Genomic DNA, 15,161 nt, shown 5'->3' with positions numbered 1-15,161 from the left:
TGGTCGCCTCACCCGGAGGGCGTGGCCCGGCTATCTGTCTATCCGTGGTTCGGTCACTTCCTGTGGAGTTTCCCCAACCCGAGGAGGAGGGGGAGGAGAGGGAGGAGGGGGAGGAGAGGGAGGAGGGGGAGGAGGGCGAGGGGGAGGAGGGCGGTCGTCCGGGGTTAGGTTGAGGGGGTTGTTGGTCCGTTCTGGGCGGGGGATGACTCACGGCCCATCCCATCTCCCCGACGCCGTCCGCCCGCGCAGAGCTCGTTCCATGGCTTAGCGGAGGAGGCGGTGGCGAGCGGGGGAGGGGACTCTTAATTTGTTAGGGGGACCGGGCCGAGGCCCGACCGGCCTTGCAGGGCTCACCCGGGGCCGGGCGTCATGTCTCATGCGGCCGAGCCAGCTCGGGACGGCGTAGAGGCCAGCGCGGAGGGCCCTCGAGCCGTGTTCCTGTTGTTGGAGGACCGCAGGCCGGCCGACTCAGCCCAGCTGCTCAGGTGCGGGGCCGCCTGGGACCGGTAGTGCCAACTGGGGTTCCTGGGGGCCTGATCTTGGGGCAGCGGGGGCCAAGGGCTGTGATTGGAGGCCCTTGGGCTAGACTTGGAGGACGTCTGGGCGCCCGACTTGGGGGGGCACCTAAGGAATCTGGCGGTGGCTTGCTTGGACTGAAGCTTAAAGGAGTCATGGAAGTGCATTAAGGGAGGCCTGGTTCAGATTTGGGGGGCCTCTTGACTAGGTCTAACAGGGCCTGATTCTGTTGTGTCCAGAAACTAGTCTAGGGTTGCTGAGCTCTGAGTACTGAGACTCTGACTAGAGGCTGAATTTGGGGTCTTTGAGTCGGGTATGAGGGGACATTGAAGGGACTTATTCCCTCTGGGAAGGGCTCCTGGAAGAGAGAGGTACTGTCTTGGGAGCTTAATTACTCCCAGTGGCTGGTTGCTGGAGGCTGTGTTTGAGGATAACATGACTCTGGAGGGATTTGGGGGTATCTCGAATATACTGCGTGGAACCATCCTTGTGAGTGTGTGAGTGAACAAGAAAAGCAACATTAGTCAAGACTTGATCAGAGTAATCCCCTCACCTGCCCACCCATTCAGCTGGGTAGTGGAAAAGCTGTCTTCCCAACACCCCTGTAGGGGCTCAAATGGGAGACAGACAGGCAATGGAGATGGTGCCACCTCTTATCTCAGAGAAGGCCTCAGACCTTATTTTGGAATCCAGAGGAGGGTCTTGTTCCTGCTGCTGCCTGCCTTAGTCTCTCAGCCAGCCCTTTTCAACCCCTACACACAAACAGACAGTTTTTTTTTTTTTTAATCTCACCTTTCCAGACTGTCTCTCCGGCCCTGGAGACAATCTTGAATCTGACCCTAGAGCTGGAATGAGCACCAATTGCACCATCCTTGCCTAGGTGGATCTTCTCTGACATCTTAGCCTCACTTCCATCAGAGGGCCTGGAATCCCCAGCCCTCTCTGTGTATACCCTGTCTATCCCAGCCCCAGTGCCCACCTCTTCCAACTTCTGTGCAATGGATGTGTGAGCATGGGAGGGGGCTTTGCCTACTTTCTGCCTTGGGATTGTGCTGAGCTCAGCGGCTCCCTGAGCTTCCTCTTCCCGGCTTCCTGGGTGGTTTTAGGGCCCCAACTGTGGGTGAGGAAAGGGAGGAAGACAGATTCTTGGGGAGGGGCAAGAATTTTTGTCAAGGGAAGTCAATGACAATTTCAGGATTCTAAATCTTTGATTAAATTCAAGGATGCATATCCATCTGTCTATACGTTAATATCCCTCACACACTAGGGTCTTGCACCCAGCATGGAGGGTTGAGTAGGAGCCTTTCCATATATCAATTAACCATCTTCTGATGTCTTTATAACAACTTAGAGCATCACAGTAGTGGCAGTAGTTGAAGGGGAGGTGTGTTCGTGGCTTCTCATTTTGTGTGTCAGCGGGTTTTGGTATTGGAGGTGCGTTTGTGTTTTGATTTATCCAAAAAACTGGAGAGGGCTGGGCAGGCTCCTCTGACCAAGAAAAAAATGTTTATATAAAGCGGATCATCCGCCCAAATTCTCCCTCTTGTAAATCCAGATTGTTGGACTGAGGGGAGCCTCTGTTATTCCCATCTTGTTTTTGGATGCCTATTCGCATCCCACAAACTCTAGCTGGGGCAGGGTTGGTGGGGAGGGAGCGGGGCTCATTTGCAAAGCGGTGGATCCTTCAGTAACGTGAATCAGCTACCCCAGTTCTCTTTGTGATGCATTCAGTTTGTGTTACAATAGACTGTTCTGCAGAGGGATGACCCTACTTGGACCAACGTGGGCTCACCTTCAGCAGCTAGGAAAACAGCGGGGGACTGTGGGGGCTGGGTGAACTCTGAATGCGGAATCAGGAATCCCTCAAAGTGAATTGTCACTCCTAAATTCTTCATTTCTATTTTCCTGAAACCCAGGTTGTACACGTGATTGTTAGATCGAGGAGCTGGGATCCAGGCTTATTATTTTGAATCTTAAGGAGCTGTGGATAACACGGAGCAAAAGAGAGTGGGGAGGGAAGAAGACCTGGGAATTCATGGTGGTGGTTTTAGCAAAGTGGCAGAACGCGAAGGCTACACTCGGTTCTACTCCCTCCTGGTGTGTGCTTCTGTTCTCTCTCTCTCTCTGTGCGTGTGTGTGTGTGTGTGTGTGTGTCTGTCTGTCTCTGTCTGTCTGAGGGGAATGATATCTGCATACAATCACTGACTATTACCCATGCCTTTTCCCCACCCTCAGCCTGAACTCTTTGCTTCCGGAGTCCGGGATTGTTGCTGACATCGAGTTAGAAAACGTCCTTGATCCAGACAGCTTCTACGAGCTCAAAAGCCAGCCCCTATCGCTACGCTCAAGGTATGTCTCCTCTGACTTCCCCTCCCGATTCCTCAGGCACCTCCATCCCCGCTTGATGGGCAGAGGTCTCAGTGCCAGCCCAGCCCATTCTCTCACCAGCCTAAACTTTTCAGAGAGTAAAAGAACCAGAAAGAGCATGTAAAAAGCAGGAGGCCAAACTAGGATTCCAGTATCTCAGAGGAAATCTCCTCTGCTTCCTCCCGCCCCACCTGCTCATCCATTCATGATAAAAATTGCAGCGTGCCTGGAGTTCCCAGACCCGGGGCGTGGCGTGCTTAAGTCCAGCCCCCAAGTGGGTGGAGCCGTTCCCCAAATCCCTGGTCGTCCTCCCTCCTAACTCCACGAATTCACTCCCCTCGCCCTTTAAGAACCCCTGCTGGTGTCTTCTTTCCCCCCAAGCTTGCGAAGTCGAAATGTGCTGAGTCATGGGCCTGGGCTCTAAGAGAGGGGAGGGGACCTGGAAGAGGGGCAGGAAGAGAGGATTGTGAAATCTCCTTTTCAAGACTGACTAGCTCCTGGGACCAGAGGCCTAAGCAGGGAAGAAGGGCTTTCGGTTGCCCGGAAGCCTGATGCCCGCCCCCAGGAGATCAGGGAGTATGTCCAGCCTGAAATAGAGCTTAGGAGCCTTCTGTGCCACAGTCTTAATTCTGTTTCTTTCAGCTCTCCTTTAAATTGCTCCCAGAGCTGAACAGTGATAGCTCAATATAAGAACAGGCCCCAGTCCTGGCTTCACCCTAAGGACTGAGGGCTAAAGTTGCCCCAGCAGACTGTGAGCCCTGAGTGTGGCTACTGGGTCTGGTTCCTGTATCTCCCCACTATATTGTGGCCTCTGGAGGTGGAGAACAGGCCAGGTTCTTCTGTCTGCTCCATCCCCCTGTGACTCCTTAGGCTGGGGGCTGAGACTTTTAGCTTACCTGTGGCCCCGTATTTCCCATTCCACAGCCTCCCAATATCACTGCAGGCCACCCCAGCCACCCCAGCTACACTCTCTGCATCATCTTCTGCAGAGGGCTCCAGGACCCCTGCCATGTCGTCCTCTTCTTCATCGCGGGTCTTGCTGCGGCAGCAGCTAATGCGGGCCCAGGCCCAGGAACAGGAGAGGCGTGAGCGTCGGGAACAGGCCTCTTCCTTCCCTAGTCCTGCACCTGCCTCTCCCGCCATCTCTGTGGTTGGCGTCTCTGCTGGGGGCCACACACTGGGTCGTCCTCCCCCAGCTCAGGTGCCCAGGGAGGTGCTCAAGGTAAGGCCATATCCAGAGGCCCTGGGAGGGGCTCCTGGTGACTGAGGATTGGCCCTGGTGGCTTTGGGGTGAGGTCCTAGGGGCTCTAAAGGAGGGTCTTGGGTACTGGTAAAAGGGGGTTGTGCTAGTATCCCACTGTGCTTTGGGTTTCCAAGGTGTTCCCATGGAGTTGTGAGGGGTTCTTGGGGGCCATAGGATGTCTTGGTGGCCCATGGAGGTGCACGAGTGCCCTGGAGTCTGTGAAGTGACTCAGTAGGAAGCACTTTGTGTCTGGTGATGCATTAGGAGTTCTTTGGCATTGGAGTGTCTTGGGAAGCCGTGTGTGTGGTTCCCAGGTTTGTTAAGCGGGGTCAAAGACTTTGCAGACGTGGGGAGTCTTGGGGACTGTGACAAGCTGCTCCAGAAGCTGAAGGAGTCTGCCAGCCTTGGGTAGATCTTGGGGGGCTGTGCAGGATCTCTGAGAGAGGGAGTTTGGGTCCTAGGGGAGAGTTACCAGTGTTTGGGGGTTGGGGGAGGGTTCTCAGATTCTGGGCCTGGCTTGCCATCCTGAGCCTAGAAACAGATGACTTCTGGGAGGCAAACTGGGGCTCAGAGTTGCTCTTTCTGAGCCCTGTTCTGCCTTGTTCCCTCCTACCCCATCTCCCTTTCATTCCATAGGTGCAGACCCATCTGGAGAACCCAACACGCTATCATCTACAGCAGGCGCGCCGACAGCAGGTGAAACAGTACCTGTCCACCACACTTGGGCCCAAGCTGGCTTCCCAGGCCCTCACCCCACCACCAGGGGGTGCTAGTGCCCAGCCGCTCCCCACCCCCGAGGCTGCCCACGCTCCTGGCCCCACCAGCAGTGCTCCCAACAGCCCCATGGCGCTGCTCACCATCGGGTCTAGCTCAGAGAAGGAGGTGAGTGGCTGCAGACGACCCTCACATGCTCCCCCTACCCCAGCTTCTTCTAATGCTCTTCTTTATTTCTCCCAGATTGATGATGTAATCGATGAGATCATTAGCCTGGAGTCCAGTTACAATGATGAGATGCTCAGCTATCTGCCTGGGGGCAACACAGGGCTGCAGCTCCCCAGCACGGTAAGGCCCTAAGAGGGGAGGTTGGTCTAAAAATTTGTCTCTGTCCCTGAGGGATAGCTTATGTACACCTAAGCTGGCTATATATAAGAGATTCTCATGTTGAATTGTACTGAGATAGAGTGTGGGGGCTGAATGATAAGAACGGGGCACATCAGTGTCCTGGGGCCACGTTGGACTGCATGAACAGGTTGACTTTGTAGATTTTGATACATACACAGTGGGAACTTTATGGACATATTAGGGCATACCAAAGCACTCAAGCTTCACTGTGAGAAAAAAGAAGAGGAGGACTCTTGTAGCATTTTGAATGTATTAAGACATTCAGATCATGAGGACATACACAGACCATGAAGTGATTGGAACATGATATGCCAAAGGTAGCCAGATTTGATGTACTTGGACCTTGAAGTAATTAGAACATACCACATCTCTTACAGTGAACTGTGCCAAGAGGCTGGGTCCTTGTAAAGATTGGATAAAGCTTTCTAGAGTAAGAGATGTACCAGTGAACTATAACATTCTGGTTTTGAACATTCCAAGAGTCCCATAACTCTCTTGGGACATAGCAAGTGGCTATAGCTTTACTTCTTTCCAGCTCATCAAGAAGATAGAAGCGCGTGTAAAAATGGTATCAATTTATCAGAATTTTTCATTGATTTAGACAACAGCTAAAGATTGGGATTTATATTAGACAGATCCAGTGGACTAGTGGGGGGGTTTCAAGAAATGAAAACTCATCAAGAGCTGGGACTGATCGCTTATGGATTAGTTTCTTGCCCTAGGGTGTATTCAGGAGAGTTTGAAGGAGAAAACAAACTAGGTGATGTAAAAACAGTGCTTGTTGAGTGGTTGGAAAAGAAATCCTGAGATCAGAATGTGCAAGATGTTAGAGTCAGGACCTTGGTGAATAGCAGCTGGAGATTGTATGTAATGTGATGCAATGCAGTCACAGCAAAAGACTGGAGATTGGGCTGGGGAACTTTCCAGGAGGCCAGATTTGGGGTGAAATATTGCCATGACAATTTCCCAAGGTCTGAGAAGACTGGGTTGGAGTGTTCCAAGAATGCTGAATTGGAATGTCATGCTAGGAGGGGCTGAAATGTTGCATTGGAGCTGATAAAGGCCTGAGAAGGGTGGTTTTCTGGTACTTCTCTTCAGAGCCAGCCCTGGGGTTTGGGAGAGAGGCTTCAGAAGTCTCCAGGGGATTGGAGGGGCTATGGGGTCACAATGAACAGGCCAGGCAGGGACTGGTCCCCCAGCAAAGCAGGGTAGGTCCCCTTGACCCTGTCCTCCCTGTGAGTCACCGTATGAAATTCCCTTGACAGAGAAGGAAGGGTTCCCACATGGAGCCAGGCAATCCTTGCATGGGGGGGGGGGCCCATCTTTGGGGTGTGTGGAGGGTCAGGAACTAGGTTTGGAGAAGAGGCTGAGCCTGGGGTCTGTTCCAACCGTGGTTTTTCTGCTCACTCTGCCCACAGCTGCCTGTATCGGGGAATCTGCTTGATGTGTATAGTAATCAGGGCGTAGCCACACCAGCCATCACTGTCAGCAACTCCTGTCCAGCTGAGCTGCCCAATATCAAACGGGAGATCTCTGGTAAGGAACAGGGTCTTGGCCCTGTGCCATCATCCTTTACCCCAGGGCAAGCCCCATTTCTACCAGGTCTGGAGGTCGGGCCTGGTTCTAGGGGAAGAGGGTTTAAACAGACAGTAATGGGGGCTGTTTGCCACCTTTGGCCGTATGGCCTGTGGTCCTGCTTTCAGTCCACTTCCTCTTCTCTTGGGTTTAACAAATAGTCTGTCACCATGGCTTCTTTAAAAATCGTAAAAAGGGTAGCACTTTGTAAGTAGTCACTTCCCCTGCCTGCGCCCACCAAAGCCTACCCCAGTGGCTACATGTGCTGCCCTCCGTCGTCTATCACCTTTCCCAGGCCTAGAAGCCCTGACCACTACCCCATCTCTTCCAGAGACAGAGGCCAAGGCCCTTTTGAAGGAACGGCAGAAGAAAGACAATCACAACCTGAGTGAGTGGGAGCATGTACCCCTGGCTGCGTGCCATGCAGCCCTGCTTCACTCTGCCCAGCCTTCCTTGAGTGGGTGGGGCTCTCCCTGCAGCAGCCTCTCAACTCCCCAGTTTTTCTCCTTCCCTCCTCGGCCTATTGATGACTCCTCTTTCTTTCCCTCACCTTCCAAGTTGAACGTCGCAGGCGATTCAACATTAACGACAGGATCAAGGAGTTGGGCACCCTCATCCCCAAGTCCAGTGACCCGTGAGTCTGGGCCGGGAGCCCCAGGGCCAGTGGAAGGTGGGACAGGGGCCCCACTCCCTGAAAGTCATTCCTGGGTGGGCCCACCCTAAATGGGAACCACCCAGGCAGTCCTGCTCATGTGCCTCTTTCTCACCCAGCTTCCCTCACTCTGAGCAGGGTGGCAACCCCTCACCATGTCCCAATCTAAATTTAGGTGCATGACATTATGGTCCCTGTACCTCATCCAACCCCCGCATGAGTTTTCTGCTTATTTAGTACTTCTTTTATTTACTCAAGAAATGTATTCAGTTGCTTCTGCTTTGTGTCAGGTACCATGCTAGGCCCTGAGGATACCAGAGGGCACAAAACACACAAAAGTCTCCAACCTCATGGAACTGATGTTTTAGTGGGGGCAGACAGACAGCAAACAAGATAAATAAGTAAAATCTGGTGGTTATGATGAGTGTGGTGGAGAGGAATGAAGAATGGAAGGAAGAAGGGGGGATGTTGGGGAGGTCACAGTTTAGGGTGAGGAGAGGATAGGGACAGGGTAGGCCTCAGCTGATGAGGAAACATTTGAATAAAGAGCCTGAGTAGCTGAGGCTGGAGCCATCTGGGTGTCTAGGGAAAAAGAGAGCTCAAGGTGGAGGGCAGAACTGAGCTGGAGGCCCTGATGTGGAATGATTTTCCATGTTGTAGGAGCATTGAGAAGCCAATGTGGCTGCAGTGAGATAAATCAGAGGGGGGTCGATAAGAGGAGTGGTAAGGGATCAGGTCAGGGAGTCTCCTGGGTTTGCAGTGTGATGGGGCATCATTGGAGGGTTCCAGGCAGGTGGTTTTCATCTGAGCACTCCATACCCATGATGGGCCTACACTTCAAGTTCCAGGCATGTGGCTGGGTGCTCCATCTACCTGGTGCAGTGCCCCCTTCAGCTCCCAAGAGACTCCTTTCCCTTCTTTCCCAGCATTCCCTTCTTTCCTCCCCCTTGGGCTCCACAGGGAGATGCGCTGGAACAAGGGCACCATCCTAAAAGCCTCCGTGGATTATATCCGCAAGTTGCAGAAGGAGCAACAGCGCTCCAAAGACCTGGAGAGCCGGCAGCGATCCCTGGAGCAAGCCAACCGCAGCCTGCAGCTCCGAATCCAGGTCTGGAAGGAAGAGGCAGTAGCAGAGGTGGGGGTGAGGGGCTTCCTGAGGCAGAAGCAGAGGGAGAACAAGCCAGGATTTCCCCTCTGGGCATATTTGGGGGATCCCTGGGCTTCCTGACTCACATGTTGATGATGATGATGATGATCATAAGCAGTGATCATAACATTGTGCTAGTGCTGAGTTGCTTCAGTCATGTCCGACTCTGTGACTCCATGGACTGTAGCTCTCCAGGCAAGAATACTGGAGTGGGTTGCCATGCTCTCCTCCAGGGGATCTTCCCCACCCAAGGATCGAACCTGTCTCTTATGTCTCCTGCATTAGCAGGTGGGTTCTTTACCACTAGCGCCACCTGGGAAGATCAGTCATAATATTAACAAGAATAATAATGAATATTGGCTAACAGACATGGTGTTTATCTTGTGCCATGAACTGTGACAAGAGCCTTCTCTCCATTTACTAAGTTAATACAACAATCCTGTGAGACAGGGACCATTATTATACCCATTTTATGGATTGGGACTCTGAGGCTCAGAGACAGATGGTAAGCAACTTGCCTGACGTTATGCAACTAGTGAGTGGCAGAGGCTGAATTTGAACCTAGGCAGCCTACTCTTTTAACTCTTAAATCCTCTGCCTCTGAAGGACCTCTGAACCCCATCTTGTCCTACCACCCCCCCCCCCACCTATGTTTTGCAGGAGCTGGAGCTGCAGGCCCAGATTCATGGTCTGCCGGTGCCTCCCACCCCAGGGCTGCTTTCGCTGGCTGCAACTTCAGCCTCTGACAGTCTAAAGCCAGAGCAGCTGGATGTTGAAGAGGAAGGCAGGCCAGGCACAGCAATTTTTCATGCAGCAGGGGGCCTTGCCCAAAGTGCTCCCCATCAGCAGCCCCCACCACCACCCTCGGATGCACTTCTGGACCTGCACTTTCCCAGCGACCACCTGGGAGATCTGGGCGACCCCTTCCACCTGGGGCTGGAGGACATTCTGATGGAGGAGGAGGAGGGGGTGGTGGGGGGACTGTCAGGGGGCACCCTGTCCCCACTGCGGGCTGCCTCTGATCCCCTGCTTTCTTCAGTATCCCCTGCAGTCTCCAAGGCCAGCAGTCGCCGCAGCAGCTTCAGCATGGAAGAGGAGTCCTGATCACGCCTCACCCCTCCCCTGGGACTTCCCCACCCAGGAAGGGAGGACCTGTCAGGATGAGGCCCCACCTTTTCCCCCACCTTTCCATGAGACTGCCCTGTCCAGGTGTACCCCGGGGAAAAGGAGACTTGATGAGGCCCCACCTCTTCCCCACAGGACAGGCCAGTGCAGCTGTTCAGGCATGGAGAAGGTAGGGACATCAGGGCCTGTCTCCTGCAGATCACAGCCTGACCTTATCCCGTGGGACCCGCCCTTGCCCAGGTGAGGGAAAGAGATGGGATGAGGTTGGCCCCTGGCCCCTAGGGACTGTCCTAGCTGGTTTCCTGGGATAAAGAGGTGTCCGGATACTGCTCCATCCCCTCTCTTGGAACCACCAGTCTAGTCCATCTTGGTAAGGAAGAGGAGTCAAAATGATGGCGGTCCCAGCTTAAGTGTTTAAGCCCTGTCCCTTCCCCTATGAATCCTGCCCTGCCCAGGCAAGGAACAGAAGTGAGGATGAGAGCCAGCCCCTTCACCTGGGAACTCAGTCCTGGCCTTGTAACAGTGGAGGACTCAGGCCCTGCCCCTTCCCTATAGGAACAACTCAGCGCAGGTATTTCAGGTGTGGAGGAGTCAGTAAGATCAGGCAGCTTTGTGGACATCACAGTCATTGTCTCTTAGCAATATCCCATCCAGCATTCCATACTGCAGGGAGGAGTGGTACTTAAGCTCCCCCCCGACCCCCGACCCCCCCACCCCCGCCCCGTCTTAACCTGGGACCAACTTGACCTAACGTAAGAGGGCTTTAAGCTGGCCTTGCCCTTGAAGAAGGGGGCAGATCTTGAAATCTTGTGGGTTGACATTCCAGACCTAGATCAGCAGTGAGTGAGAGTTAGACCCCGCACCCTTAGGCAGAGTGTTGTTTCGTTCCTTTCAGGGGTAGACTGGAGAGGTGATTGAGATTAGGGAGTACGTGGTCCAGTTTTACACAACCAGCACCACAGTATTCTTTTTCAACATGTAGAGGAACAGGGTAAAGGAAGGGACCTTTCCAGGGAGTTCCCCAGCCCGGGAACAAGTGGAAGCCTATCCCACCAAGACAGAGGCATAGGGGAGGATTGTGAAAGCATACATATCCACTCTTCTGTTATTCTGATTTTTTGACTCCCACCCCCTACTCGGAAGCTAAGTCACCCCCCAACCTCTGGCCTCCACCCAGTTCTCCATTTGGAGAAATCCTTCCCATTTCAGAGTTATCAAGAGACACTCCCTGCTCATCCCCATCCTTCCTACACATATACCCAAGGTTGTCAGCTTTGAATTGTTGGGGCCATGCCCCGAGGAGGGTGTTCTGAGGGGTCTGTAAGTTTGTGATTAATAAATGCTAGGCGTGTTTGATGCGCTTTTAACTTTGGCAAAGAGTCTCCTGTTCTTGTTTTTGTCTGTGGAGTAAGCATGGCTCATGAAGGCCAGGAGGGAGAAAGGTTCTTGGAAGAAACAGATTTGAGAGGATGAATAAAACAATTTAGGTAGAGGGGCTGGAGGAAAACAATGTACAAACAAAATCAGTCCTCAACTATCTGCCTGGCAGCCGGTTGCAAGTGTTGTACCCAATTTATTCTAAGGAATTTTTATCAAGATAGTACTGGTTCCTATTCCTATTTCAAGTTTTCAGAAACAGATTAAGAGTTTAAGAACTATCTGAAGATACACAACTGGTAAATGGATGAAGAGCTTAATGGTAAAGTTAGGTTAAGTGAGGGCTCTGGTCTGAAAAATGTCACTGAGGACAGATGAGCCAAAAGAGATTTTCTTGCAAGTTCACTTTTGAAACAACAACAGAAAAAGAGTATATGATGATATCTACTGGAAAACAATAGAGGTATTCCAGATGGTGAAAAAGGCGAAGACAAAAACTGTAAAGGTAGAGGAATAAGCAGACAACTTGGTTTTGGAACAGATGTTGACATGGGGGCGGGGGAGGATTTAAATGGAAGTGAAAAGACACAAGTATCTTAGGTTGGGGAAAAATACTCTTGGAATGTCTCAACCTAACTGACTCCCAGGACAGGTATCAGGCTGCCTCCTGTGTCACCCCCATCAAACATTGACTCCTGAGCACTGGGACCCAGCCTGGTCCTGTGTTTCCCCAGTCAGACTGACTACCACACTGCCTTGCACCTTTCTAGCTTAATGTACTGTGAGTCCTAGAGCCTGGTTGCTGAGCCTCTACCACCAGAATGGTTGTTCTCTGATAGCTTTTTTTTTTCTCCTCAAATTTGCTATATTCTATTTATTTTACAAAGATAACATATAACACCCAGAAATGGTTTAAGTTTGTATTCTGGAATAATTCAGATTTACAGAAGTGTGGCAAAGATAATAGAGAGTTCTCATAGCTACAATCCAGCTCCCCCTAATGTTAACAGCTTTAATAACCATGGCACATTTATTAAGGCTAGGAAAATCACACTGGCACAGTACCAGGAAGTCCAGACTATTTGGATTTCACTGGTTTTTTCACAAATGTCTTTTTCCTGTTCTAGGATTCAAGTAAGGATACTCTATTTGCTATCTCTCTCTGTGTAACAAATGACCACAATATTAGTGGCTAAAAGATGATGCACTCATTATCTCCCAGTTTTTGCAGGTCAGGAATCCAGGCTGGCTCAGCTGGGCCCTCTGCTCCAGTGGCTGTCACAAGAGTGCAGTCAGGGGAGGTGTGGGTGGGACTGAGGGCTCATCTGAAAGGGGGACTGGAAAAGAATCTGCTCCGTGCTAATATGGTTTGGGGCAGACCTCAGTTTTCTGCAGCCTGTTAAACTGAGGGCCTCAGTTCCTTGTTGGCTGTCAGCTGGAGGTGCCCTCAGTCCTTACTATGTGTGCCTTTCCTCCCGTGAGGCAGCTCACAACATATGTAGTTTACTTCATCAAAGTCAACGTTAGAAGAGTCCGCTAGCAAAACGGAAGTTACAATCGCTTGTAATCCAATATAGAAGTGACATCCCCTCACCGTTAGGGCATTCTGTTGGTTAGAAGCAAATTACTCAGGGAGAGGATTACACAAGATCATGAATTATCAGTAGGACCACTGAGGGGCTGTTTTAGAAGCTCCCTACCACACTGGGTTGAGCTGTCATTTTCTCATGGTCTCCTCGGACAGTTTCTCAGTCTGCCCATTGAGAAGGCATTGTACTATGCCAGAAGTAACAAGCACATTTAGTACCCAGATCTTGGTTTCTAAGTGCCACGCTCCAATAAAAGGAACATGGGCTCCCTGGAGAAATGACTGATTTTAAGGCTGATGAAGAGAAATTTAACAAGACTGGATCATTGTGCAGTGCCAGAAAGTAAGGAAGAACCTAAAAAAAAATGAGACTGTGTCATAAAGATGCGGGAGCCAATCTGAAAGAACTCCCAACAGCCAAAGGCAGAACAATCTGAGCAGCAAAAAAATAACAATAGTGCTGTATTATAGTCCAAAAACTAAATAGCCATGATTCCATACTTATATAAATCAGTGATATGATTGTATAAGTAAATAAATGCTGGAGATGGGACAACTCTTCCTTGCATAAGATTTCCAAATAATAAATATAGAAGGAATGAGAGAAATGGAAAATTACCACTAGAATACCACAATAATAATTACTCTGGACTGGATCCACTGCATGCTAAAATTAGTGGGCAAAACTTGAAGATGGGCACACAGTGAGCCTAGACTGTACATTCTTTCTGCCTGGGTCAGGTTCAGGACCCCGCTTGGAGGGAAGTGGAGCCTAGGAAAAGAATAGCAATATAGCTGAGCTGGGTGAGAGAGATCAGATTTCAGACCTTAGGACTAGCAGGCATGGTACTGGAGAAAAAAGAGCTTTGTAGAGTCAGGCTTTCAGAAATCATCATAGGCGTTGCTTTAGGTCTTTGACCAAATGCTAGGCTGTGCAGGTTTAGAGTGAGGCACTGCGAGACCAAGCAGAGATTAGTCCTGGGCTTACGTGAACTGAATGGATGCTTGCACATTCCTGGGAGACAGAGATTTTGACCAGCCTGAGTGGAGAATCTTTACCCAATACCCCAGTGAGAAACAGACACCCCAGAAAGACCATGCCTTAAGACCATGCCGCTTCAGCTCTTGAGTAAGGGTTACTATAGATCTTCTCCAAAATATGCTAAAACCATGCTTCAAAAGGATCAAGTTGAATTGTGACATTTAGAATGTATGTAGATGCAGCATATATAACAATAACACAAAAGACAGGATTTGGGAAATGAAACCATAGCTTTGTAAGATTTTTCCATCTCATATGAGATGGTGCAATATTAACTTTGAGTTGACTGTAATAAATTAAGGATGCATTTTGTAATCACCAGGGCAACATCTAAAAAAGATAATGAAAACAGGTACAACTCAAAAGCCAATAGAGGGCTTCCCTGGTGATCCAGTGGTTATGAATCCACCTGCCAATGCAGGGGACACAGGTTCAATCCCTGGTCCAGGAAGATCCCACATGCCGCAGGGCAACTAAGCCTACCTGCTGCAACTACTGAAGCCCGTGTGCCTGGAGCCCATGCTCCACAACAGGAGAAGCCACCACAATGAGAAGCCCGTGCACCACAACTGGAGAAAGCCTGTGCACAACAATAAAGACTCGGTGCAGACAAAAATAAATAAATATTTTTAAATAAAAAAGCCAATAGAAGAATAACAAATATGGAAATATATTTGGTTAACTCGAAAGAAGGTGGGAAAGGAGGAGAGAGAAGAGGATCAAAAACCAGAAGGAACAAACAGAAAACATATTACAACCTGATAGAGCTTATTCTGACCATATCAATAATTCCATAATATGTAAATGGACTAAAAGCTCCCATTAAAGAGAAGGATTTTAAGACCAGAAAAATAAAAAGCAGGACCTAACCATAGTTAGGATTAGGATCAGGCAAGTGATACACTTGCCTTGGGCACAAAATCTAAGTTCAATTCAGTTCAGTCGCTCAGTCATGTCTGACTCTGCGACCCCATGGACTGCAGCACCCCAGGCCTCCCTGTTCATCACCAACTTCTGGAGTTTACCCAAACTCATGTCCTTTGAGTCTGGGATGCATCCAACCATCTCATCCTCTGTCATCCCCTTCTCCTCCTTCCTTCAATCTTTCCCATCATCAGGGTCTTTTCCATTGAGTCAGCTCTTCACCTCAAGTGGCCAAAGAATTGGAGTTTCAGCTTCAGTATCAATCCTTCCAATGAACACTGAGGATTGATCTCCTTTAGGACTGACTGGTTGGATCTCCTTGTAGTCCAAGGGACTCTCAAGCATCTTCTCCAACACCACAGTTTAAAAGCATCAATTCTTTAGTGCTCAGCTTTCTTTATAGTCCAACTCTCACATCCATACATGACTACTGGAAAAACCATAGCCTTGACTAGATGGACCTTTGCTGACAAAGTAATATCT

At 50.4% G+C, this 15,161-nt stretch overlaps 1 protein-coding gene across 3 annotated transcripts; it reads left to right on the top strand.

Moving 5' to 3' along the window:
* The first annotated feature begins 233 nt into the window (after positions 1–233).
* TFE3 (transcription factor binding to IGHM enhancer 3) lies at positions 234–11,095 on the top strand. Of its 3 annotated transcripts, none has more exons than XM_052662869.1 (10): positions 234–485; positions 2,752–2,865; positions 3,808–4,105; positions 4,763–5,008; positions 5,084–5,188; positions 6,667–6,784; positions 7,155–7,211; positions 7,382–7,457; positions 8,436–8,583; positions 9,283–11,095. In XM_052662869.1, the coding sequence occupies exons 1-10, from the start codon at positions 370–372 to the stop codon at positions 9,724–9,726; spliced, it is 1,722 nt and encodes a 573-aa protein (XP_052518829.1). In that variant the 5' UTR covers positions 234–369; the 3' UTR covers positions 9,727–11,095. The 3 variants fall into 3 exon arrangements, with proteins under 3 accessions (XP_052518829.1, XP_052518830.1, XP_052518828.1); XM_052662870.1 differs by having other exon boundaries at positions 8,402–8,583; positions 9,283–9,493; XM_052662868.1 differs by having other exon boundaries at positions 4,763–5,188.
* Positions 11,096–15,161: the final 4,066 nt, after the last annotated feature.

This window comes from Budorcas taxicolor, chromosome X, assembly GCF_023091745.1.
Source record: "Budorcas taxicolor isolate Tak-1 chromosome X, Takin1.1, whole genome shotgun sequence".
Classification (NCBI taxonomy): Eukaryota; Metazoa; Chordata; class Mammalia; order Artiodactyla; family Bovidae; genus Budorcas; species Budorcas taxicolor.
The sequence above is the reverse complement of the archived record's forward strand: the minus strand, read 5'-3'. Positions and strand labels throughout refer to the sequence as shown.

Coding starts and splice junctions, on each gene's coding strand:
- TFE3 (XM_052662868.1), top strand. CDS start 370: ATGTCTCATGCGGCCGAGCCAGCTCGGGACGGCGTAGAGGCCAGCGCG. Junction 2,866..3,807: donor CCCCTATCGCTACGCTCAAG/GTATGTCTCCTC, acceptor CCCATTCCACAG/CCTCCCAATATCACTGCAGG. Junction 4,106..4,762: donor TGCCCAGGGAGGTGCTCAAG/GTAAGGCCATAT, acceptor TTCATTCCATAG/GTGCAGACCCATCTGGAGAA.